At 42.9% G+C, this 27249-nt stretch overlaps 1 protein-coding gene across 4 annotated transcripts in view; it reads left to right on the plus strand.

Annotated features, from left to right (window-relative positions):
* The window catches only part of ZCCHC7 (zinc finger CCHC-type containing 7), a 114996-nt gene that overhangs the window by 55459 nt on the left and 32288 nt on the right, over positions 1 to 27249 (plus strand). For all 4 annotated transcript variants that reach the window (XM_085213625.1, XM_085213623.1, XM_085213626.1 and 1 more), the window contains 3 exons: positions 13510 to 13553; positions 14674 to 14799; positions 16449 to 16619. In XM_085213625.1, coding sequence (XP_085069751.1) covers positions 13510 to 13553; positions 14674 to 14799; positions 16449 to 16619 — 341 coding nt within the window. The remainder of the gene's footprint in view (positions 1 to 13509; positions 13554 to 14673; positions 14800 to 16448; positions 16620 to 27249) is intronic.

Raw genomic sequence — 27249 nt, forward strand, 5'->3', positions numbered from 1 at the left:
GCCTGCAGTCATCTGCAAAAGCTTTGGAAACTGTGCCCAAAATAACTCGGGGGATTACTTTAGTACCTTCTTTTGTCAAAACAAATAGTACATTGCAGCAGGTAAAACCTGCTCCTGACAAAACAGTTGAATGCTTTTTTTGTCAAACTGGAACCCCGCTGTTTTTGTTTTTTTTTTTTTTTTGTCGAAGCCGTAGATGTTCAAAATGATAACTGTACCATAAGTCTTGGTGAAACCCCATTTGAAAGTGTCAATATGCGTGCAAACCTTCAGCGAGAGCGCGGCGCCCCGCGAGGAGCCCGGCACACGGGCGAGGTGAGGAGCACGGGTCTGGACGCACGTGCCAGAGGAACGCCCGGGCTGCACAAGTCGGCTCCTGGAACGCCCGGATCCCAGCTTCCAGGCCCAGTCCTCAGCTCGGTGTATCCGCAGGGGCGGAGGCCGTCCCAAGCCCGGTCTCCGCTTGGTCATCCAGAGCCCGTCGGGATCCAGCTGGGCCACCCACCGGTGCCTTCCCATCCGGGGCATCTTCGGCCTGGTGCTGAGCCGGCCCTGCAGCTTATTTGTTCTGCCCGAGAAATGAAAGGGGCGGAAGTGGGAGACCACAGCCTGCCTTTGTTTTATTATTTATGTTTTCTCACAGCCATTATTATCACGCAGTCCTCTGCAATTTACCGTGGAAGGATCGTAAGACTTCCGCTTACGCGTCGTCGGTCACACTGGGTGTATTTGCACAGCGAGTCGGCCAGTGGAATTCCATGTGTGCTTCATAAAGCAAATGGAGGCTCGACTAAAAAATTGGCCATTATGGATGTTGTAGCACCCTGGTAGGTTTTTAACAGCGGAAATGCTGTATACGATCAAGCAGTTCATATTCTCTTTTTGTTCTTGCTTTTGCTCCTCTCCTGCTGCGGATCACCAACGCATCCCGAACTAACTGTGTTCCCCTTGAAATCCCTAACAGCACTGAAATCTCCTCTGGGTTTTAAGTGCCCTCCAGTTGTTCTATTCCATGTCAATAGAAAAATACCTTGTTTTATTTTGTGTGCGTGTGTATTTTTTTTCTGGGAGGGTTTGGGTTTTTTTTTTGTTTTGGTTTGGTTTTTTTCCTCCACTGCGAAGCAGTGGTGGAGGGGGAGGAAATATGTGTAAAAAGAAAGAATGTGAGAGAATTTTTATTACGGTACTCAGATTGCAATGAAAGGAAAGGCTTATGTCGGATTTTTTAACGGTGACAAACCTTGGAAGTCAAAGTGTAATCTTCATTATAATGAAACAAAAATAATGAAGGCTGGAGGCAGGTATGTAATTCAGAGAGCATGTCATCAGACACAATAGCAAAAAAGGAAACGAGTGTTTCTACAACTCCTTAGATATGTTCTTTTCAAGCAAGCAGTTAATTTATCATTCTTTATATTTCCAAGAGAGGGAAATGATGCACAAGTGAGAGTTGTGCATTCCCTTCTGAGATTAACAGTAAGTAGATGGCCCCCCTCATTTCACTCATTAAAATAATGCTGGTGAATGGTATAAAGTTTTGCTTAAATAACCGGTTTGCTTACATGCATTTCTCTTCAGCGCCTGCATTTCTAGTTTTGTACTGTGTTTTCATTTTCTAAAATCATTTCAGGAGTTTTAGTGGATCACAAATTCCAGCTTGTCACTGCCTTGTACTTCCCTCTGCACTTCTCTTTGAAAAAAAAAACATTTTAAAAGTTACATTTTTACCCCCTTCATCACTGAGCTATTGAGCTAATATGAACACAGACTAAACTGAGGCAAATGCACAAGCAAGGAATTTCATATTTACTATCCTGACATTTTCTTGGCAATTTGTATATGATTTTCAACCTCGCACAGTAGAATTTTTTTATGCAAAACATATTTCTGAATTCAGTCATACCAATTCTTCTGAATCACCAGTGTGCACTGAAAGGGGGGACGATTGCTAGCACCCAGGAATTTCTTTATTGCTCATGTGTCAAGGATTTCATATGCAATGACTTGGGGTTATTCGTAGCACATCTTAACTGCCATACGTGTTAGTATTTTGCTGTCTTTAATCGAGCCTTCATTTTGGAAGACGAGTGTGTGGGGAGAGTATTGCGAGCCTGGTTTGTAATTGGTGTATTTTTATAAATTGTGTACTCAGCGTCAGAGCCAAACCTTCGGGTAATTCCTGGCCACCAGAACTGGGCGTGTGTGTAAAACCATTTCAGTGCGAGGTCACACGTTGCTGTGTAGATCAGCCCATTTGGACTTGGTTATGTACTTTTGCCAGTGCAGCTCTGCTACTAATGTAATGAAGTGCTATTCCTGACCAATACTGACTCTGCTGACAACAGTCCCTGGGGCGGGCTTTTACTCCAGCCCAGATCCCTTCTACACCTATAGCTTTTGAGGTTCAGGTGAAGATGTCTTGACCTTGATTCACTACCAAAACCATCAGTGTTGTTAAAAAAAAAAAAAAAAAAGAAACCACTTTTATACTGCGAGTATTTGTCAGCCTCATAAAACCACAGCAAATAAAGCCTCTCAGATGTGGCTATCATTTCATTATGAAGACATGACAAATAAGACAGGACTGCAGCTCTTCTCTTTGGAAATCTACAAACGTTAGTACTGCCTTCATGCAGAGCTGGCCTGCACTGTCGGCTCAGCACGCCTGATGACTCGTTGAAGACAAGAGGGCAGACATGAATTGCCTTCTCTTCTGCCTTCTGACGTCTACCTGGTCTGTTTCGAAGTTACCTGTTAAATGCTGCCATCTCCAATCATGAGTATCTCTTGCAAGCTTTGTCTTGTGTTTCTGGCTCTTCAAGACCGTACTAGAAATTGAATTCATCTTCATGAGATCTGTGGTGGCTCCGTTTCCCAGTTTGAAGTCTGTACTGCTGAGGGGTTCGGTCTCAGATGTTTTGTTGCTTTTCTTGTCTCTTTCCTCTGCACTTAGAACCTAATGAAAGACAGTGGGAGTTTGAGAGAGAGTCTGTATTATTTGTTTTTAAAGGAGCAACGAGTTACTACGCTGCTCAGGAAATTTGGTTGGTTGCACATTTTAAATGAGGCATTGATAACTTTCTCCAGTGATAGGGCTAGTTTTTTGTGTGTTGCTAGGTTGAAGCAGGATCTGTTTCACAACCAGCCTTTCGTCGTTGATTCGGATATCCTTTTTTTTTTATGCAGGGAAAAGGGGAAAACTTGAATCAAAGATTTCAGAAATTATTGCCCTGACTTGCAATAGGGAAAGCATATGCAGTAATGTTGCACAGTAGAATCGTAACTCTACTGTGGTGAGCACTGTGAGGGACTTTCACTTGATGTATGTGGACTAAACTGATTAGTCTTTATCAGAAAAGATTGACTTAAATCCAAACTTAAAAGAAAAATCAGAAAAAAAATCAGCATGCAGGGATTAATACAGGTATTTCAGTCCCAGGCATGAAATTAAATCGAGCTGATTTAAACAGACGCTTATCTTAAAGAATGTTACTCTTAAAAAATGAACATTGAAACATAAGAAATTTGCTTTAATCAAAGAAGATACAAAGAGTTTTTTAAGGAGTCTGTAAGCATGAACTGCACAGATTTTTTCAAACAGAGCTGCAGCAAGTTGAGAGTTGGAAGCACTCTGAGCTCAGGTGAGAGCAGCCTGGTGCAGCCCTCCCAGCTCTAACAACGTCAGGAAGAATTGCTATTTACTGTCTCCTAAAAAGCTAATCTAAAAATAAATTTACTCAACTGTTCAGTAGTTACGTTGTTCGATTCGTTTTCATCAAAGGGTTACTGAACTCTCAGAATTAAAATGCAAAAAAAATAAAGTTACAACCAAAGAGATTTGTGAGTTCTGTTCGTTGCAGCGCAGCTGTGAACTCCTGGACGCAGCCATGGGTCATGGAAGTCCTTGAGCAGTATCCACCAGGGCTGGTGTGAGTCAGGCATTTCTTTCTTGATCTGATGTTTACTCACCGTTGACTATTTATCCAAAAGTTGGAAGAAATTAATTTTTTCTTTTTTTCTTTTAGAAAACAGGACTCTCAAATTTTAATGGCAATTGTTTGCAGCACAGTGATAAGGGCAGTAAATACATCCAGCACAGATCATGTTTGTATATCACTTCTTTCTAAGTATTAATCAGAGCACATGGTACAACAGCAAGCACTGTGGTTCTAGTTTAATGGCTGTTGGCTATTGAAACTTGGTTAGCAGTGCATTCGGAGCATCTGCATTGCTGTTGTCTAACTGCAGTTCGTTAGAAACAGGGCTTACTTTTCCTCTGGCTTCTGTTGCATGTCTGTAGTGTTACCAGAGATGCAGGAGTTCAGAATCAGGTCATATCGTTTTTGGTGTCAGCATTTTGGAGTAGCTCTCAGGAAAATGCTTTAACCAGTCCTTGGTATTAAAAAAATAATTAAAAATAAGATCTGCCTCCACCTTTCAGACTCTGATAATCCCAGGCTAGCATAGCACAACAGTTCCAGTTTTCATGACTGGAAAATTCATGGCAACTGTCCTGTACAGCTGAGTGCATGGGGAAAAAATGAATTGCAGGGATTAACGCCTGGCACTGGGAGCCACACTGGTCAGTTCCAGCAATGCCCTGAAGCCCTGGTGACATTGGGTGCAAAAAGGACAGATGGCCAGAAAGGAACCGTTCTGCAGCAGTGTTTGGGAGTGTTGGGGCTGTCTTTCCTTGCCTTCTTCATGATGGAACTTTGGGAAGAGGTTATCAAGGACCTTAATTGCTTGAAAGGCTCTCCTTGTTAGAGGGCCTCGCGTATCATAGATCTGGAAGAAAGTTGTTTTTCTCACTAATGGAATTAAAGTCCATAGTGGGTTTGGTAGAAATGCGGAGGTTTTTCCTGTTGCTGTGGTATCTGCGAGGAGGGAAAAAAAGAAAGAAAGGAAAAAAAAAAAAAACAAGACCGTAAAAGCAATCTGAAAGCATAAATAAGTACCTTTTAGATATTGCACAAGGCACACTTGACACAACTGTGTAAGTGCCAGCTGCAGTTACTCCATGTTCTCCTCTGCAGGCAAAGGACATAAGCTTTTTTTTTTTTTGGAACAAAGGGAAGATATACCTGGCCTTTTAAACATAGCGTGGGAGGATCTGGAAATTATATTATGTCAGGAGCTGCTTTTCTTGATCCATTGCAGGCTTCATGAGGGAAAATTGACTTCATTCTGTTTTACTGTTGGGCAAAGACCTAGCAGGGAGAGCCGGGCTGTAGTGAGAGATGTGCAGACTGTTTTGGTCATGCACCCTCTATCAGTAAAAATCCAGCCCACAGCCCCACTTTATGTATATTTGTTTGTTGTTTGTATAATATGTATATATATACTTCTGTGTGGATATATTACTTACACTATAAATCATAAACAAAAAAGGAGGTAAGAAAGGGCGAGAGGGTTGAGAAAAAGATGCATCTCCTTTTAATTTATTAGAGGTATAAAATGTATTGGTTCTGTGTATGTTCCTGTTCCTGCATGCAGTGCCTGGTGCATCCCCTGGGCAGGGTGTGTGCCCCCCACTTTGGAGACCACCATTCCAGTGTTCAAGGGAAAAGGAGATGAAATCTTATCTCAGTTTTATTTCTTGTGGGAGATGTTTAGGTAAGCAGAAATGATATCATCTCGTTGAGAACTGCTGTTTGCTATTTGTGAGCAGAGGTTACATTTCCTTTTTCCCACTTTCCCTCTCCTTTTTTTGCGGGGGGGAAGGGAAGAGAAGGAAAGAGTGGCATGTTTTCTGCTTTGGTCCTCAAGCAAGGATAAAACCATCCCACTAGCCAGTAAGAATTATTTAGCAAGGTCAGCTCATTTTCCGTTGCCCTATAGTTGTATTTCCTAGTATACTGTATTTCCAGTATGAAAGACCTCTGGGGAGCTCCACGCTTTCCATTGCAAGCAGAAGAATGAAGTTGATCGCAGTTATTTTCTGTTCCAAGCGAAGGATACTTTTACTTCATACAAAGCAAAGCATACCGAAATAACGGGTTCTTCGTTGCATTTCAAAGCATAACATAATTCGTAGGGAGATGAATGCCGACTCTGCATCCTCAGCATGCTGATGCTGTTTGGCACTGGTAAGTCTGAAGCATTTAGTGATCCTCCCAGCTGTTTGAGAGTGGTGCACATCTTCTCCAGAACCAACTACAAACCTCCGTGATGCTGACTCTCAGAAGAATCACAGAACCACAAAATCACCAACGTTGGAAAAGATTTCCAGGATCATCCAGTCCAACCATCCACCTACCAACGATTTTGTCGATTAACTGAAATTAATTTCTTCTACTGAAATGCAGAAGTGTTGGTTTCAGTGTGAATGTTCTTCAGGATCTTCTGCACATGTTTTTTATTCCTTCTTTGTTACAGTCCTTAGAAGATCAAAACAGGACTAGGGATAAATCTGAGTAGATGCCATCTGTTCCAGGACTCCATATTAGCTTTAGCTCGAACTGCACTTAAGCTCTCAGAATAAATATAGTGTTCAGCATGGTTTTGATTGAATTCTTCAGTATTTGTTTCACTTGGGAACGAAGGTCATCCAAACATCTCCATGTTCTGTTCTGCTTCCACTGTGAGGCTGCTGATGATCACTGTTGAGATCTAAAATGCCTTTAAAGACTCGTCAAGTTTTTTTTGGGATGTTTTTTGGGGATGTTACAGTTCAGTACCCAGGGGTTCACATCTCCACTTGCATCTTAGGAAGTGCTGAGGCTTTTCCTCCGTTGTATCTGTGAAAACACCCCTAGAAACTGTGGGCACGGTCTAAGTTCTGTTTTGTTAACAGCTTCTCTTACAAACAGCAGAAGGGCCAAATCAGAATCAGAGCACAAAGGCTGGAGAGTTCATTTTAATGTTCCTGAGAAAAGAATGTGAAAGCAGTGTCCCCTTTGGAGCCATTCCAGCCTGGCCACACCAGCTCTACGTCATCCTGGACACACTTTGGTCTTTTTTTTGTGTTCCATCATCCATCTCTGTATGTGGGAGACTCATCTGACCTTCAGTGCAGGCAGGAACTGTTAGAACCAGAATGGTTTCACTTGTCTTTACCTAATGCACAGTATTAATTAAATACTAATGGTAATGAAAGTCGAACCTAAATTCTAGCCCATACTGAAAGACTAATAGTGACCCCGTGCTGAAATATGTTTGTCTTTTAAACTCTGTTAAATATGTTTTAGATTTCAGAGCAAAAATAGAGACAAGAGCCCAGATTAAGCTATACATATCCCAGATAATCCTCCACATGATTATTCTTCAAACTCGGGAGTTTAGCTCCGTGTTTCTTCTGAGCAGCAGCATGAAAAGAGCTGTGCTGTGTTGCTGGAAGGCAGTTGGTGTTTACAGTTCTCCTTAGGTTTGTGCTTCAGCTGAAGTAGGAAGGAGTCATTTCCAGGGAGCTTTAATTCTGGATGCCCTCCATTTTGGCGAGGAGCATCATGTTGTGACCACATCTCTTATGGTATTTGTTTCAGGCACAGTGGTTTTGCCAAAACAGAGACCTCATTCCACAGCACCTCATGGAATTTGTTCCACCTTTTGCATTTGCATCTCCTTTGTTTTATATTGATGCATAAAGGTGTGATATGATGCCGAAACAGTGACAAATCTCAGCCATAGATTTCCCATTAAAACAGTACTGGAGAAGTGAACTAAACCGTCTTATACACTAAGTACCATCTTAGCTGCCTATATGGAGGGGTCTCTAAATTCATCGAAAGAATGGGTAGGCATTGGCTAGGCTTTGGGACTCTTAATGTAGATAGCTGCAATAAATACCACTCTTCAAGCGCTGATTAAATGATTAAGATTTAGCATGCTCATACAGCCTCCAGCTTTGCTTGCAGCTGCTTCCCTGGTAAAGGTCTGTATGGCCATTTAGCTGGCTGCACGATAACAATCCAGAAGCTAAACCTGTCCTAGTGATGTGCTGTAGAACCAGTTCTGGCATCCTATTGATCACATCAGGAGTCGCCTCCACGGAGGCAAAGCTTTCCAGTCTGCTGTGCCCCCTGGCCATAATGCCCAAGTTCTGCCTGAAAATGGTTGCATGAGGGGTAACTGGGAGGAGGTTTACAGTGGCGTTCAGTTTGATACTGCAGGGCTGTTGTCAGATGAACGGCACCGAGAACGGAAGTGATTGTTCCAACTTGGAAATTACAGCTGTATCTCAAACGGGCCTTTTCATGTATAGTTAAATCCAGCACAGCGCCATTTCTGTCAGTAATCTTGCCCAAAATTCCCTTTATTTTTTGGCTGTACTTCTAATTTTAAGTGTTCTTGCGTTTTTTTCGTATGTAATCCTGAGTTAGCATTCATTATTTTTCTCGTGACCAAGGATTGATGGAATGTAAAAGGTATTTAAGACAGCTTAATCAAACAACTAAAAAGACTTTGTCTCCAAAGTAAGTTGCTAGTCCTTTTCAAGCATATAGGAGATAGCCAGAAAACGAATTCTTGATGTGTCCTGTGGGAACAACTGATTTGTGTTCAGTTTTTCCTCTTCTAAATTAGGAATCACAGTATAGACATTGGAATTTCTAACTGATGTATATTATACCTTGTTCTCTGGTGGGAATGAAATGTTCATGTTTGCCTCCTTTTCTCTGTTTAGCGTTGACTGCTGTGAACACTAGGAAGAATAACCCTGCAGCTTTTCTTCTTTTTTTTTTTTTCCTTTTTCTTTTTCTTTTCTTTTTTTTTTTTTTTTATCTATTCATTTTATACTTTTACAGACAGATTTCTCCCTGGGGTGAAACAAAGGTTAACTGAAATTTCCTCTGTTGTGTACCTGAACGAATCAGCAGTTTGAGAAGGAAATCCCATTGATGGGCAAAGAGAGTGACAGGCTCTATTTAAAGAATTCCCCCGACTGTGTGGTAGACCAACCATGCCATGAATTTAACTGTTCCTGTGGTCCCCATACTTGTACCCACCAAAAAGAGAGAAAAACCTACTTTGTTCCGCAAACGTTGCACTGAGCTTTGAAAATCACAGAGTTTTGTGAATTAACATTTCCAGCAGTGGTCAGGTCTAACAGAAGCAGTACTGATGGCATGAGACAGAAAGGAGGGGCAGTTGTGTGAACGCACATGTTAGAAAAAGCAGACTGTAAGTTTGTGTTTTAATGTGTGTTTGCATTTTAATCGTTTCACGCTTTTCGGAAACGCCATGCTGGGTCAGTGAAAGGCTGCTGAAAGTAAAGCACCGGAGGTGTTTTCTCACCGACACACAGTGTGTGCTGCTGCTCGTGTGTCTGCAGAGACACACACATGCAGGAAGGCATTGCAGGCAGAGGCAGCGGTCTCTCTCTCGGTGGTGAGGAAATGTCTCCAGCTGAACTGCTGTGGACGGTACCGACCGGTGTCGGGGTGGGGGTTCGTGGCTCCCTTAAAGTTCTCAGCGTTCAGGAGGTACTGACCCGCAGCCCCTTACAACAGCAGGTGTCTGATGGTCAAGTAAATCACCTTTTGCTCGTCCTGAAACATTGTTTGTTACCGCAGAGGCAGCCAGCAGCTGTGAAATTGTAAACGTTGCTCACAGGGAGGGCCGGAGCAGTCCTTACTCAGAGGTCTTACAGTGGGCTGTTAATTAGGGCTCTGCGTTCTGTACTGTTCTTGTGTTAATTATCAGTCACGGACCAATTTTTGTTGCTGAGCTCTGAAGTGTATTTTCCCTTCAGTCTCGCAACTTGAAGCGCCCGTTTCTGTGGGCTGCTGATAAAATACAGTAAATAAAATGGCTGCATGTATATTCCTGCTGTAAGGGTCGACCGGGCCTGTTTTTCCATTTCACAAAATGGGAGTGTTTCATTGCAAAGCTGAGCAGCCAGGCTGTACGGTTTCACAGTGGTTTCATATGCAGGAACCAAACAAACCTTTGCAGGAGAAGAGAGCCTGGCAATCTTCAGGCTCCACTAAGTAAAAGTGTAACTTTGGAAGAGGTAAAAATCTAACAAGGTCGTCCTGTTTGCACACTGGGGGTTATGTGTTTGGTTGCTAGGATCAGCAGCAGTACAGGATGTAAGAGTACATTCTGAGCAGTTTACTGTTTATTCCAGGTCATTTTTTGTTCTGCGGAAATGGATTGTTCCTCTGGGCAACTCCAGGTTCTGACTGCTCATCGCTGTCCTTCCTCCCTGCCTGTCCCCTTCTTGGAAATGAAAGAAAGCTTGAAAGCACGTTGAACAGTAATTGTAAATCTGGCTTGTTGTTGAGCCCCACTGTGAGATTCACATTTTCATTCCAGTGGAGTGGTATTTGTAAATAAGAACGAAGTCGTCGCGTACTGTGCGTGCTCTTGCAGAGGACTGCAGGACAGCTAAAGATAGGGCTGCATAAAGGAAGACCTTTGCTCAGGGCTTCCATTTTAACCCAAACTGCATGCATGCATCCTGCATGCCATTTTTTCTGTCAATTTGTTCTGTGTTCTGCAACTTAACAAGGCCATTTCTTCCAACTGTGAAGAAAATAACTTCATAGAGGAGGCATAGATGTAGATATAATTGTTTTTTAAAAGATAGCTATTAACAAATGAAGATGAGAAAGGAGAGTATAACAAATTTTTGAAGATGTTCCGGAGGGGTTCTCTTAATCCACTCGCAGGACCCTTTACATCATGTCAGCTTTGTTTCTGCAGGATGACAGCACAGCCTCCTCGCAGAGCTGTGGGGATCGTGGCAGGGATTATCTGGATGGCTTTTAGACTGCTGCTGCACTGAGGTGCTGCAAAAGAGGAGGAAAGCACTTCTCCCCTCGGCTCCCGAGGCAGACGGCCATCCCGTGTGTGTGTTCCTCTCTGAGAACAGTGACGTTGCCAGGTAGCAGGTTTTGTTGCGCTGATGTTTACCAAGGAGCACAACTCAGCAATCACCGTATATATTTGTTCCACGTCTGAGCTCAGGTCAAAATTACATTCTCGGTCCCGGGAGGGGATCTGAGGCTTCTGGTTGGAGTCGTGGGGGTCCCAGAGCATCTTCCCTTGGCAGTGCCCAGGGGTGGTGGGTTGGACGGTGTCCTTGGTCTTATATCCAAGTACGGAGGAGTTCAGCGTGGGGGGAAGAGCGTGGGCAAAGCGCTCCGCGTGTGCTGGTGGGCATCGTCCTGGGAGGCAGGAGCAGGGCAGGAGGATGGCTGGCAGGAGGCGGAGCCCATGGAGTTGTGGTGCTGCGTTACACGTTAATGCTTTTCTGAGCATTTTCTAATTTGAGCCATTTGAGTTTCTAACACGAGCAGTTCTTTAATCATTTTGTCACAGTTTTCCCAGGGAAGATGGGGGTTTTGACAGCACAGAAATGAAACTTGGTTGTTTGTTCTTAGAAAGGACGTGTCTGATGATTAACGGGAGTTAATTTGCTGGTAATTTTGATCTGTAGCCTGTCAACCATCCTGCATATGCCTTTCTGTGAAATGTGGCATTCACAGGACTCATTTGAATTACAAATATCTTTTTCTTTATGAATGAATTTTCTTAATAGGCTTCCAAGTAATAAATAACGCGCTGAAATATATCAGTAAGTGTGCTTCTTTACTTTTAATGACTAGGCACCAAAAGGCCAAATTTTCCTTTGGGTATACCATGAACAGCTTCCTTTAGAGAGATCCTACACAGCTCTATCCCTCACATCCCCTGCTGGAACCCAGGCAGCCTGGAAGAAGCAGTCTCCAGGCCTAGATGGGTGATACCACCTTTTGTTATGCTGATCTTTTCTATCCTGAATGATGCTTGAGTGAATCGTTTGGATCTTGCATTGCAGTTTTTGCTTTGCCAGTTGCTATCCATGCTATGACTTAAACGTACTTAAATATAATGTACCACTCCAATTGCTTTGCAGATAGGCCAGTGAAGTCACTGTTAATGTCTGTGTGATGCTTGTTGGGATTGCTGGCATTGGTGGAAAAAGTACATATTCTAGGGCATTGCTGAGAGTAGGTCAGATACAGCTAGCCCTGACTTTGGATGAAGCAGAGCAGCAAACAGGTGTAATTCTAAAGCATGTTCTAGGGACATACCTTGTGTCTGGGTACTGGGCTTTGTGCTTCAGCTGAATTTATTGACTTTTTTTAATTTGCAGGTGTAGTAAAGCTTGAAGCAGTGATGGAGCACTTAGTAGGAAGGCAGGGCCAGCCCAGGGGACTCAGGTGCATGCAGTGCAATGTACTGTACCTGAGTGGCCAGAAGGGCTGGAGCCAGGATCCACCCCTTCCCAGCCCTCACTGAAGGGCGGGCAGTGGAGGTGAGGAACCTCACTGGGGATCCCCGCGGACCTTCTGAGGCCTTCTGAAGGCAAGCAGCTTCTTTTCTTAATTTCTGTGCCCATAGCTGTTGCGTGTGAGTGAATCCTCGCTCGCTGCAGCCTGGGACCACCTTGCTGCTCTGCTGTCGTGGCTGCGCTTTCCACTGTGTTAAACAGTTACGGGTGATACTGCATATGGTATGACTTTAGTTGCTAGTCACCCATCTTTTACTGGAAATGAAGAATATAATCAGAATTAGATAAATCTGTAGTGTTTTTTTTTTTTCCTAATAATTGTAATTCTTGATGTAAGTCCTGATGTTTTAATAACACGTACAGATGTTTCAGATTTCAGTTGTCGGCAGAGGACAGAACACTTGGCGTTAGAAAGCCTGCAGGCACGTGGGATTTACTCACACACAGGTTGTAACACCTACTGTGAAAGTACAGGCAAAGCAGGCTATTCTGCTGACATGAATCCTCTGTGATGCTAAGAAAGATACTGCGGTGTTCAGCCGTCTTTGCACAGAGAGAGAAGTAAACACATTGACGTGCAGAATTTTGAAACAGCTCTTACTGCATCCCTGTTCTTTCAGGGTTTTGTTGTTTTTTTTTCCCTTGCCCTTTATTTCCTTTTGATTTTTCGTTTTTCCTTCCTCCAGTCCCAGACCTGTGTGTCAGAAGGTCATGGTGTGATAGCTGTTCGTTCAGTGCGCTGTTCTTATTTATTGCACCTTACCAGACCCTGTTCTGAAACAGAGTTACTTAGATTAGCCTTAGTTGCCGTGGTTATGCATAAAGTCATTTTGGCGTGTGGCCTTCAAAAGCCGTGCTGAAGACGTAGGATTTTTGAATTCACAAGGAAGAAAGGTAGATCTGGGCTGTGTGTTAACTTGGTGTTCTGTATGCTCCCGCTCGGGCAACCCAAGTACTTCAGCTGCCCTCCAGAGCTCTGCAGTCAGCTCTGGATTCCTTACATCTGAACAAATTGAAACTTGCTTAAATCTATACCCTGGAGATGAAAGGATGAAAGAGGGTAGCATCAGATACGGTCCAACTGGTAGTGGAGCATATCCTGATTTTAAGGTGGATCAGATTTGCTGACAAGCAGGTTGATAGCATTCCTTTCCTGGAAATAGAAGTTTCTCTGTTTGGTACATTCAGAATCTATTTCCAATTTCAGTAACATCAGTAATCATAATCTGAATATACTGCAAAAAAATATCCGTAAGTTAAGTATAATTCACTGTATTTCTGTTTTCCAGGAGACGCTGATGTGGACTGGTCCATCAGTAATAAAGACCTAGAGGTAACACAGACAACCAAATTGTTCCATGTTTGTATCTTTGTTATCTTACTAACAAGCTGACCAAGATAAGCAGGACTGGAAAATCCATCTGTGATTTTTGCATGGAAGCCTTAAGAATGTCCTTCCATTGGCAGGTTAACCCGAGCAGTTGTTCATCAGAGGACGTTCCCTTGTTAGGGAAGGCAGAGAATTAGTGGTGGGAGAGAAGAAAGGACAGGAGCTCCTCAGCAATGAGAAACTCAGTTCTTCCTTCCCAGTCTCTTCGAAGTAATTGTTTTATGACAGCTCAATCCTTATTCCCACTGTGGCACCAAAAGTCTCTTGTGGGTGGTTGGTCATCCTGCAGTTCCTGAGGAAGGGCTCAGCTCAGCCATTAATGCTATTAGGCTGTAACTTGAAGCATTTGTCGAGCGTTCCCTGACACCAAGGGAGAGTAAGCTTCAGCTAGGATGTCCACCTCCTTCTGATTTCTCTTTCCAAGTTCTGTTACAGTTTATGTCATGCATGCACAGAACGATAGAGGTCAGAAAAGACCGCAGGAAGCCACCTGACCAACACTCCTACCCAGGCAGGTTGCCTGAAGGTGACATTAACAACGCTTTTCTCATAAGAGAACTCATGTTTTTGTACTTCTGTGATTTGCTTGTCCACAGTGCTAATTCAGGGTTGTTAAATACCTTTTTCTTTAAAAAAAAATTCCTTTACAATTGCAGGTTTTCTAAACTTGCATGGTATTGTACTTTGTCCAAGTTTCCCTCAGTGTGTTCCAGAGAACTTGTGACTTGAATTTGCCATTACTATTAATTAAATTTGCATTCTGATAAAAATTCCAGTTCGACAAGAAATTGCACAGTGAGTAGAAGTGTTTCAGCTGACCGAGAGAAAGCAAAATTTCATGACTGTAGTTTTAAACAGTGAAAAAATCATGTCCTGAACTGAAACTTTGAGCCAGACAGTGCCACTCTGTCTAGAACAGAATTGTCCAGTTCAACTCCAGATGTGTAAATTCTGCTTATGTTAGATTGCTAGCTGAATGCTGCCAGCAATGACTTTTACGCATTTCTAGCAAACCATGAGCAGTTTAAATGATAAATGTGCTTTTCTCTTTTTTTCTCTGCAGGCACAGATCTGTAACTACGCGAGTGTGAGGCGCACAAACGTTCGGTACTACACAGCCGACAAAAACGTTACCTGCAGAAACTGTGGTAGACCAGGGCATTTGTCCAAAAACTGTCCTGTTCCAAAGGTAAACGCAATGTTGCAGATTCAGCTGTTTTATTTTCCTACTTGCTGTTAAGAATTTTGTTTCGGGGGCTTGGGGTTGAAAGGAAGCTTGCACAAGATCGGTTTACTGTATGAAATTAACCGTCTGTTCTGAGGAGGTCGTTGCTTTTATAAAGAAATCTGTAAGTATAAGCAGGTTAAAAAGAGAGTAACAGTGTAGGTGTATCTTTTTTGTGGTGTAAGACTAGTTTTAAGATATCAAATATTTTTAAAATTTATGTTCAAGAAGGATAGCATTATGGACTCCAAAAATCACCTGTCGTAAATGGATGAGAGCAGATTCCTGTATGATGCACCGCAATGCAGGTAACCTTATAGAGATATGAGGAACATGAAGTTGCTTTAAGAAGCTTGGATAGATGCCAAATACTTGGAAATTTCCGATTCTCCATGAGTTAGAGGAGATGGAGATTTAAAAATTGGTCACTGTGTTGTGAAGAAATGGTGGCAGCTGCATGAGGGCCTGGATTTATCAGTCCCTGCAACAAAGCCTGAAAAAATCCACCCCTCAGTCCTTGAGGCTACTACCTGCACTGCAACCTTGCACGTTAGTATCAAGCAAATTGCTTTAAAGCGTGTGTCCTGTGCCTACATCTCGTGCAGTTGAAATGTAAGCTCGTGGAGTGAAGATGCACTCAATCACTGGGAAAAATGGTTTTAAACAGATACAGCGTTAGTCCCAAGTACCTTTTTTATGTTTGCCAGTTTGTGAGGGCATCCGTGTTTCTGCTTGAATTACAAAGCACGGGGCTAAGCTGGCCAGCAGCTCAGTCCCACCCAGCCACTCAGTCAACCATACTGGTAGAGAGCACTAAAAAGGCAAAAGCACAAAAAGATGTTGGCTTGAGATGAAGACAGTTCAATAGCGGTAGGTAAAAAAACAAAAACAAGTGATACAAAAGCAGCTTCCACTTTGGAAAACCTCCCTTACCCCCATTTTATTGTGGAGCATGATGTCCTGTGGTATGGGGTGTCTCCTTGGTCCAGCTTTCCTGGCTGTGTCTCCTGACAACCTCTTCCCCGTGTGCACCCAGTCTGTTGGCTGCAGGTCAGAGTGGAAGCTGAGAGGTCTGTGAGGCCATGCAAGTGTTGTTCAGCAGTAGGTGAACATGGGTGTGCTATCTGCACTGTTTTTCAGCAGGCTAAAAGGCATCTCCATATGGGCAGACATGAAGAAGAATATCTCCATCCATACCCAGTGTAGGGGTTGATATGACAGAGCACGTTTACAAACTATGCCAGTATGTTGGTGTGATGTTCCCATGATATACTTCTGCTTTTCAGCTTTTGAGAGATTTCCTAAAAAACAAGTGCTCATAGAGAGTACTGACCACTACTTACAGGAGAATTTGACAAGTGCTTGTGGTGCAAAGTCAAAATCAAGAGAATACAGAGGATTTATGCAGTCAGAAGTTGAACTTTTACTCTCTTTCTAGTCTACCTTTACTGCAGTTTCTAAATGAAACATAGGATGTCTGCAGTTCCTAGTAGGTGGCAGGCATTCATTTAGCATGTTTTCTTCTTTATTTCCTCTTGTGATGTTTTGTTTTGCTTTCTGTAATCTTTTGAAATGTACTCTCTTAACATACTTCTTTTCGTATTTCTCCTTAGAAGACTCCCCCTTGTTGCCTGTGTGCAGAAAGAGGTCATCTACAGAACACTTGTCCAGCACGGTTTTGTTTGAACTGCTGTTTGCCTGGCCACTATTTCAGGGAATGTCCTGAGAAATCCTACTGGAATAAGCACTGCGGCCGCTGTGATATGAAGGGGCATTATGCTGATGTGAGTACTGTCCATGACAGAAAAACAAAACAAACAAAAACAACATTCACAATTGTTTTTTTATCTGTCAAAAATTGAAGTTTACAAGAACCACTGTCATTTCAGATTAGCTCTCGTTTGATCGAGTGCATATCTGTATGAACATGTGGAAATGTTGTAGTTACTTACATGAAAAGTGGTCCAAAGAAAACAGACCAGAGAGCTGTAAGCACTTGATATTTAGTTTAATGTAGTTTGATTTTGTCCAGTTTAGTTGGGGTGATGAAAAATGTCGATTGGTACAGTTTTGTAGTACTCATTGCTCTTAGTAAAAAGGACTTTAAAACCTAGCAAATGCAGTTGCAACAGTTTCAGTGTGCTGGTTAAAAAAATCTGGAGAAAGATGCTGGAAATTACATGTGATAAATTAACTTTTACTGTGTTTGCGTGTGCAAGGAGAACCACTATAATAACATAATTACAAATAACAGCAGATGGTAAAGAATAGAATATTTCTCATTTTTGTGGAAGAAAAAGTGCAGGGAGGTTGAAATCAGAAGACGTGGCGTGCTGTAAGCACATTAGAAAGAGGTACAGAGTGGCCCTTTTGCTCTAGGAGTTTCAAATGACTCCTTACCGTGATTACGCATGCACCAAAGAAAAATATTAGAAGCTGAAAGTAGTGTCTAAGTGGGTTTGGCAATTGTGATTGTTGCATTTTACATTGCAAATGTGCTTTACAAATGGAATGGAAGCGGTATGTTTTTCCCTTAGGTAAGTAGAGATGATTAACAATTTCATCTGACGGTAGCTTGCAGAGAAGCATGTCTGCAACCACAATTATGGGCCTCGGCTTAGTTTGTTCCTGTTTGTTGGTCGAGTTCTGCCTTATTTTTGAACATGCAAGATGAAAGATAATGATGAAATCAATTATTTCTCCAATTCCATATCCCTGTGAGCAGGCCCATCATATGTGTTCATGAAGTATGAGAATTCATGAAGTAGTGGAGCAGCTGAAACATCTGATGTCTGGGATCTACTCATACTTGTTTTAAGCCCACAAGAACCACGTTGATGTTCTCCTGCTTCACTACTATCATTCAAAACCCAGCAGTTCCTTCTAGGCCAGGAAAGCTTCTGCAGACTGAGTGGACACCCTGGTCCTGTAACCACTTGTGGTACTTCCTTGTTCACATTGTACTGCACTACTTCTATGTCAAAATAAGGGAAAAAAGTACGTAGTCCAAATGACAATCTTCATATTTTATATTAAAAAAAAAAAAAGAAAAGCTTGCATCTGTACTCACAGTGATAATGGTTTTGTTGACTGGGAATATGGAAATGCTCCTTTCGTGTGTCTGTGAGACGCTTATTACAAGATTGAGTCTTCAGCTTTCTTTCCCACCAGGTATCTGACTGTTTGTTTCAAGTTGAGCAGCAAAAGGGGAGAAAGAGGGTCTCATTTATTTTGTAAAGAGGTGGAAGCCCATGAAACACATGCATTTTACTATTGTTATTTTTTACTGAGCACTCAGACTTGTCTTGGATAAATGAATAACTTCAGCACAAAAACAGGAAGTGTTAAAAAAAGTTGAAATATCCAAAGTGTACTGAGGTGTATTAAAGGCCATTCAAAAAAAGTGTATTCTCTATGCAGTAGATGTGAGGTGTGAAGTCATGGACATCTGCTTTCATTTGGGAGAGACCTTCTCCTCAAAGCTTTTACTATTTTAATCTGTGGTTACAGAAGAACGTTTTTCAGTGTGAAATCTCTTTTCTTAGAAACATTCTTCTGAATACATTTTGAAAGAAGGAAACGTTTATTATTGACTGTCTGCCCGAAGCTGCTGCTAACTGCCCATGAAAGTTGTTTGGTACCATACAGTAAGTGGTGATCAGCTCTACAGAAGTCAGGAATCCTGGTTGTAAGAAACATGACATCATGCATTCACTACTGCTTGTCCTGAAAGAAATCTAGAGATTTTGAACGTCATCACTGAACATTGCTGTTTGGCTGTCATGGAGCCAAGTAAAAGCTTGTCTCAATATTTCAGATTCTGCATGTGCATAAAGACAGAGAAATGTATGTTAAACATATATATGTAAAGCAGAATTTTTTACAGCAACATAGGGTATTCACAAACCAGCAACCTTTCTTTTAGTAAGCACGGAGTATTTCAAAGCTGGGCATGACAGTGTTTTAAATTTCTCCTTTCTGGATAAACAATGTGAATTTTCAGTGCTGGGTAAGCTGTTTTGGCAAGAATGTTCCAAACGTGAAAGAAACTGTTACTGAAAAGTATTCTGTGATACTGGCAAGAAAGCATTCGGTCCTGTAGCAATGGGAAGATTGGTAAAAGAGTAAAAGGGACTGGTAAAACAAGGAAGGCTTTCACGGCTCACTTCCATGTGTAACATGAAAGATGTGGAGAATTAAGGCAGAATTGTGTTACAGTGATATCGTCACTTCATGAAATTAAGTGATACTAGTTCTTCACAGCTTTTAAATGTGTGTACTTCTCATATATGTACATAAATAGTGCTGAAATATATTTAAAAAATACAAACCACATGAAGGTTTCTTAAAACTCTTTACTGTGGGGGTGGCAATGCACTGGCACAGGTTGCCCAGTGATGCTGTGGATGCCCCCTCCCTGGAAGCACTCAAGGCCTGGCTGGATGGGGCTGTGAACAACCTGGTCTGCAGGGAGGTGTCCCTGCCTACAGCAGGGGGCTGGAACTGGGTGATCTTAAGGGTCCCTTCCACCAAATCATTCTGATTCTATGGTACTTTTAGTAGGTGACAGTTCAGTTTAGTAGGAGCTTTAGCTGTGACTGTAATGTGAAGATTTCTCCTCTAAGCTCAAAAATACAGGTAAAAAACGTGGTGTTTATTCTTTAACTTGACTGTGTGTTCTCAGTAGCAGTGGTGGTTATGCTGCACAGACTGATAAGACGGATGTAGTCTGAAGGCCTTTTTGTCTGATATGAACTACTATGAAATAAAACATAGATGAAAATACTTAGATGAAATTTAAGCATGTCTCTGTCTTTTTTACCTCATGCAGTATTATGGTTTTGGTTGTCCCACAAATTCAGTCCTGATACATGTTAATTGGCCTTTTCTGCTCTATACTGTTCCTACAAAAAAAAAAAAAAGAAAAAGCAATTTGTACAATTTGTACACAAAAATACGAGAAGGACCCACGTTTGACCCTTTAGCTTGCCAGTCAAACATGGAAGCTTTCTGTGAAGAGCTATCTGAGTGTCATTACTAGACAAAGATGAGATGGACTGTGAATTGCATTGTTCGTGTATCCATCCTCCTCCTGAAGGTCACTTGTTAATGCAGCAGATGTAAGAAGCTAAAGAAAGAAAATGGAGTGTTTGTCACAGGCTTACCACATACAGCAGTTTTTGGGGTATGCAGGCAATGTTAAGTGTGTTTGATAGATGCCAAACCGTATGCCCAGTGCTATTTCTTTTTGTATTTGGATGTTATAAATTTAAGTTTGCTCATGCTCTTCTAGCTGTACCTCTGCTTATAGCCAATGTTTACAGTACTATTCCTTTAAAGAACACAAAGGGTATATTTCTACAAGCACTTTCTGCTAAGCAGTTAGAAATGCAACGTTGGGGAATTTTTATTGGACCCCCTTGAGGCAAATTAAACACACGTTTATGCTTAAACATAAAGCTATTCAATGGAGATGGGTCTGCAGGAGTCTGTGGAGATGTGGCACCTGGGGACTTGTTACCCTGCACTGAGTGGCACCAGCACCAATCCTGTGCCCTCAGCGCGGGATGCCTCAGGTCAGCGCTGGGCTCAGCCCCATGGGTGTTTCTTTAAGTCAAGACAAGAAGCCTGTATGACCAACAGATGGTCAAGAAGTGAAATACAGTGGCAGTTTTTTAGAACAGGTCCCAGAAAGAGTTGGACAAGCCTAATGTGTGCACCGGGCAAATTAACAGAAGCTGTAATGACAAATCAAGTGTTGGGATGGGCATATAAATATGATTTATGTGTGCAATTCATGATGGCTTTTGTAAAGAAAATCCTGCTTCTTAGAAATCTCTGGATTCTTCACAGGACAAAGTCAAGAAGCGTTTGTGTAAACATGATTCAGTTAACGTAGTCTGCAAGTTCAAGAATCCATTTGACAAAGTTTCTGACCAAAAGCTTTTAAGGAAACAAAACAGGCATGGATCAAGAGGATAAAAGTAGGAGATGCAAGTGTGATGTGGAAAAAGCGTCAACAAAAGAGTGACAGTATTTGCGAAGACGACTGAATTTATTGTGTCAATGATATGAGCTAAGTGTGAAGAGCTGCACAAGAACTGTAGTAAAAGCAGGGAGGGCACAATAAAATGTTGGATGAATTTTAGTAGCACTAAACGTAATGTAAAATGCCTGGGAAAAAAGTAACTGCAGATTTACATAGGAAGAAATGAGCTCTGAACTTACCATTACCATTCAGGATTTAATTTTAGAGATACAAGATATGATTTAAAAAAAAAAAAAAAATCACTTCATTGCTCAGAAGCTGTGGAAAACAGCAGGTGAAATATTAGGAATCATCTGGAAAGCAGTGGAGAAGTAGATGTTACGGCCCTTTTCTTCTGCATCCTTCAGCTCAGCTACCTCTTCGTCCTGAGAGACAGACAACAGAGAGAAGGATCTGTAAAGATCTACGAAAGCCTCTGTGACTGGAGGCAGTGATAAGGGATCAGTTGTTCATTGCTGATCTCAGAAGAGTCATTAGAGAGCATCTAATGAAAGCAGGGGGAGTTGGGTGCAGAAGAGGCAGAATGAGGTGCGAGACCATTGAGGTGAGGATCCTTACCAAGAGATGCAATAGATGCACAAAGTCTGCTGAGGCAGGACAGGAGGCTGAGCCAGTTGGTGAGAGAGAAACCCTTGGAAGGTTATTGACTGAACACACAGAAACTTTATCTAGCTTGGAAAGTCACTGCGATGAAAACATCTGGGTGTAGATACAAGGGAAAGGAGGCACGCTCGCCTCAACTTCAAGCATCATGAGGCATCAGCTAACAGTTCAGACCGTGGGCTGGTAGCCTCTGCTCTTTTCATGCTGCAAACTGATCGTGATAAGAGATGTATATGTATACAGCCTCTGCTAATTACATTCTTTAAGGAGTTGTGAGAACTCTCCATGGAGCTTTATCAAAAAGCTGAAAGTGTTTTACAAAGCCCAGTTACTGCAGCTGTTTTGTATCAGCCTTCCAGTTTTGATGTTTCTGCTGCCCACAGAAGCAGAGGTCAGAACACAAGTTCTGCTCTATGCGTGTGGCTGAGTGAGCTCATCATTCCTGCAGACAACCCAAAAAAGTTAAAATTTGTCTTTCCCAGAAAGGCCACTCACTTGTACTATGACACGAAGGATGCAGAACAAGCTGTCATGCACACTGTTTCAGAGTGACTCTTCACCATCGTGCTTTTCTCAAGCAGTGAACTTGAGGCAACTTAAGGTAGTCCACTTAGTCAGACTTGAAAATGTTCAAAGTTATTTAGAACAATTTCAGGCTAATACATTTATTAGCCACTAGGGCACTTACTTTCCCTGAAGCAACTCTGAGACTGTATGGACACCGATGCAGAGTTGTACTGGAAGCAGCTGAACCTGATGTGCTTTCATCAGGGAGGGCATGTAGCTACGTGAAAAATGTGTAGCTGAGCAGTTTAAAAGTTCCACGTGCTGCTCTGTTTGGCATTATGCTGCTCCCCTAGGAGGATGCATATCTCCCTTGTTAAGTACTGCTACCTGTCTTGCATAGCTTTGTGTACAGCCACATGTGTATATTCATATGCTGTGTATGTGTATACATGTTTCTATGTAGTTAGGCTTGTACACGCATATACTGGAAATCCAGTCTGTTCTGCAAGTTTTGGTGGTATTTCTGATGGATGTCATGAGGCTTGTGCTCATCCGTCTGCTCTGTGGGTGAGAAAAGGACTTCCTAAAGAGGATGACAAAGCAGAAAGGAGGCAAAAAGCATAGGCAGAACAGTGTTTCCACTTACTCTTAAGAAGAACAAGTGCGCAGATAAACAATGAGCTGCCTGAACTCCTCACCCTTGGAACTGGCCATCAGAAGTGCCCAGACCTCCTGCCTTCTTCAGTTGTGCTATATCTGGGGAGGCCTGATTGTGGCCTTCCAGTCCTTGAAGTGAGTTTATAAGCAGGAAGGGGAGCAGCTTTTTACACCGTCTAATAACACCTTCAGGACATGGAGGAATGGCTTTAAAGTAAAGGAGGGGGAATTTAGGTTAGATGTTAGGGGGAAATTCTTTGCTCAGAGGGTGGTGAGGCCCTGGCACCACTGCCCAGAGAAACTGCGGTGCTCCATCACTGAGGCACTCAAGGCCAGGATGGATGGGGCCCTGGGCAGCCCGATCTGGTGCCAGAAGGCCTATGACAGAGGGTTGGAACCAGATAAGCTTTAACGCCCCTTCCACCCAAGCCATTCTATGATCTGGCTGCATTTCTTTATGCACACTACAGACGCACCTTTCCCAAAAGCCAGGCTGCTGGCAGCCTACCCATTTATCCTGCCTGAAATGGCCTTTTCTGGCTGTTTAGACATGGTCAGAGTCTTTCTCTCAGCTTCCCTTGTGCCCTTGTTGCTACTGAAGAGCGCGCTGGTGCTTGCCAGCAGAGCTGTGCCATCTCTGGCAGTGCTGGACATGACTCTGCAGGCTGGAGGTGTTGGGTGCTGGCAGGGCGGTTGTGTGTTGGCGTGGCTGGCGCTGCCGGTGCTGCGTAGCCTCCGCCTTCACCCATCCACGGGGCATCCTGGGAGAAAGCAGCTCTTCTGGCTTTTTTTTTCCTCGCGATCTCACTCCGCCAGCAGCGCTCCCTTATTTCCACGCCTGCCCCAAGTCAATTTCAGTCTAATTGTAAGAGTAAGCAAACAGTGCCGTGAGTCGGTAATCCCCGCAGTCAAACACCTCAATCCCGGCGGCGGTGGGAGCGGTGTTGGCACGGCGCAGCTCGTGGGGAAGGGGCCCCGACATCTGTTTGCGCAGGAGCATTTCTGCAGCGACGCTTTGTGTGTTTTCCGCGGCGTCTCCCATGCGGAGGCGATGAAAAGTGTGTGTTTTGGCAAATCTTTTGTCTTATTGTGGTCGCTTGCAGCGGGGCAGCTCCTCGCAGCCGCCGCTTTGACAAAGCACCAGAGGATTCTGTTAAAAAGTTGTGTTTAGTAATTGTAGTCGTCGTGTCAGACCATAACTGACTCGGAGCTGAAGGATTTTTGTGAGATGAGTAGCTGTGCCAGCAGGGACCCAAGTCTCCTGGGCCAGGCGCGCTCTCATTAAGATTTGCCGCTAGCCGTGGCGGTGTTCGGCAAGTATGTGACGTGCATGCTGTTATTGTATGCTTGGCTTGTCAGCCTGCAGCTTTCTGACACTCACTTATGTCACTCTTTATTCAGAGAGGAAGAAGCTTTTGATAATTTGACAAGACAAGCTCTTAAACGATCTAGGTCATGGCCTTCACTGTCTGTGATTGTGAACATATTTCCTGAAAGCCCTGTCACTCATCACAGCTACATTTTCTCCCGGGGAGCCATAGGCCCGTCCCGGTCTCCTGTCAGCGCGTGCATTTTGGTTATTCATACGCCAAATACAGTGCTGGGGTTTCTCTCAGCATTTGCAGACGCCGCCGTGTTAGTGAGGCTAATCCTTCCCGCGCGGCGCTCCCAGCAGAGCCGCGTCCTGCGGCCGGCCGGCGGCGGGCCGAGGGAGCGGAAAGGAGGAAAGGCCGCTGAGCGCCGGTTTTGTGTTTGCTCACTGTTGTGGAAATATGAGAACTGGTGGCAAGGGCCTCGTCTATTGAGCACTCGAGTCCTGGGCTGCTGTCAGGGGCTGTTTCAGATTGAGTGTTTTATTTTCTTTGATGTTCACATTTGAGAATAGGGAAGTGGGAATTAAACAACAGATGCATTAAGCCGTTGTTCTGGTAAAACAATAATTAGCACCTGATAAAATCCAATATGGGTCAAAACGCGCGGAGTATCTCGTCCTGATCCGTCTGGTGTGGCACGCCGGGCTGCTTCGTCTTCGGTACGAAAAATAACCGCTCCGAGCAAACCGAGCGTGCGTGCGGCAGAAACGGCGTTATTTCTGAGGGACCTGTCGTGCTGAAGTTGCGCGGGCGAAGCGCCCGGACGGAGCTGGACGTGCTGCAGCCTGTGCTGGGAGTGCTTTCTGCAGCCGCAAAGCGCTGCACTGCTTTTAGCAGTGGTCACCTCTTGTGCTCCTGCATCGCAGCGCTGGCGTGCTCAGATGGCTGGGGCAGGAAATAAATGCAATCTTATTTCGGTGTAGCACATCTTGCTGCCAGCGTACTTGTGTACTGAGAGGGCTCCTCATTATATGAGGGCCATTTGTGGTTAGGTACTTCTAAATAAATCACAGCTTTGGCTGTTGTGTTAGTGATCTCTCCCATAGCAAACCGTGTTGTTCCATTTCAGTATTCAGCAGTAATTCCTAATGACATATTTTTTGTCATTCTGTGAGGAAAGATGCAGACAATAACTTCGAGGTAATAAGACTCCCGGTTAAAAGCATTGCTTTTAAGAGGCTGTTGTCTAGCATCTGGTTTGGTCTATTGTATTCTGCTTCTTATGTTTCCTAAGTGATCGTTCTGATGATGAAAAGTATTATACTGAATCACCATCTGCATGAAGAAATAGGCCTGGCCAATTTCCCCTTACCTTCCTTAAGTTTTCCCGCAGCCCCCAACATGCTCAGCAATAATAAAACTCACCTCTTGGTATCACGGCTCAATGGCTGGGATTTGTTAAGAGCTGTGCCAATTGTTGTTTCCCACTCTGAGTTTCAGATTTTCAGTATAAACCACATCTTTGTGTCCAAGAGAAAAAACAAAAAAACCAAACACATACATATATATATATATTCAAAAAAGTAACTAATATTTTCTATTATTAAATAGCTGCTGCATAAGTAAAGGTCATATCACAGAGTGGCATTTTGCCAGCGTGTGACACCTCCTTGATTGCGATTTTTCAACCATATTAGTCTGGGGACACTGTGGTAATCGAAAACTACCCAGAACTAATGTATAAATAACTGCCTGCTACCCCTGTGCTAAATCGAGTAGCAGCCTTGTGCCTGGCTGGGGCCTTCGGTAGTTTTGAGGAGGAAGGCAATATCTTTGATACGTTCCTTTTTTTATGAAGTAGGGAATGTTTATATATTGCATCTCAAAGCCCCGTGCAGGGAGGAAAGCCCTTTTGTTTGCATTTGGAAGCAGCTCGAGTTTGTTCGACCTGTCACTCGTGGCACTGCTTTCCTCTCTTAGAAAAGTGAGGTACTTCACACATTTCCTTTGTAGAAATATTAACGTGAGGCTCAAATATTTGCACGCGCTGTTCGAGTAAGATGCGAAATATCGAACCATTACAAAGAACAGATTGTAGGTTTTTCTCCAGAAAATTGTGTTACTCACAGAATGAATAATAAATAATATAATTTCCATCACATGTGGGAAAAACTTACTGAATGTACCATGGGGTGACTGCGAAAAACTTGGGTTATTTTTTGAGAGATTCGGTGGTTAATATTGATCGTGGTGTGTTGGATTTTTATTTTTTTTTTATTAGCATTCTCCATCAGAATAAAAGAAGGCAGGAGTTGAGACGTGAGAAAAAATTAATCAGAATCTGAGTAAATGTTGTTAGTACCGATTTGCAAGCAGCCGAGAGACTTCAGTGTTTGAAAACAGAGCTGCAGCATTTATGTTGAAGCCACGGAGTAACTGAGGTTTCTCCTTAAAATTCTGAAAATTGAGAGTGGCAAGCCAGATTGGTAATTGTTCAAGTGATTAAGAAGTTGTTTTAATAGAAGCGTGAGCGTCTTAAACAAAAGCAGAAGACCTCCATTGAAGTAGCTGTGTACGCGCCCCTGAAGAACTGAACTGCTTCAGAACAAAGTGCCACTGTTCTGCATGTGCTCGTGGCGAGGATAGGAAGACAGAAATAAGCACAATTTTGTAACAGCGTTCAGAGCCTTGCAGAAATTACCCCCCAGCTTCGCTGATCGTTAACACGTCCTTGTTTTGCTGGGTGCACGTTTTCCTCTTTCCTTTCCTTCACGTATTCCTGAGGTCTATTGTGTAATTGCTGTGGTTGCAAATCTGCTCTGTAAAAATTTCTACAATGGGCTGCCCCTACAAGTTTGTTTGCAAGGCTGGCAAGTTGTGAAAAAAGGAGGAGAAGGAGCAAGCAAGCCATTGCAAAAATTGAAACATGAAAGCAATCTGCCATGCTTCTTGTTTACAACCCATCTGACATTAGGCTGCTGAAGATTATTATGTGTAACAATTATATTTTGATTAGAATAAGGATTTGTACGAAAATACTAAAATATTTCCATTTCTCCATGAAAAGAAGGTAGCTTGTGATTTTATTTCCACAGCACTCTATAAATTTAATAGGGCAGTAAATTTAGAATTTTAATTCATTTCTGTTTGCTTTACGATATTTATGCTTCTTATAGTTAAAAGCGTGCTGCTCTCCCAAACTTCCAGCCTTCAGAGAAGAACGGGAGAGCGAAAACTGTTAGTGGCTTTCTGACAATGGCAGGGAGTGTGTTAAACCAGTGTAAA

The sequence above is a fragment of the Meleagris gallopavo genome, chromosome Z (assembly GCF_905368555.1).
Source record: "Meleagris gallopavo chromosome Z, MGAL_WU_HG_1.1, whole genome shotgun sequence".
Lineage (NCBI taxonomy): Eukaryota > Metazoa > Chordata > Aves > Galliformes > Phasianidae > Meleagris > Meleagris gallopavo.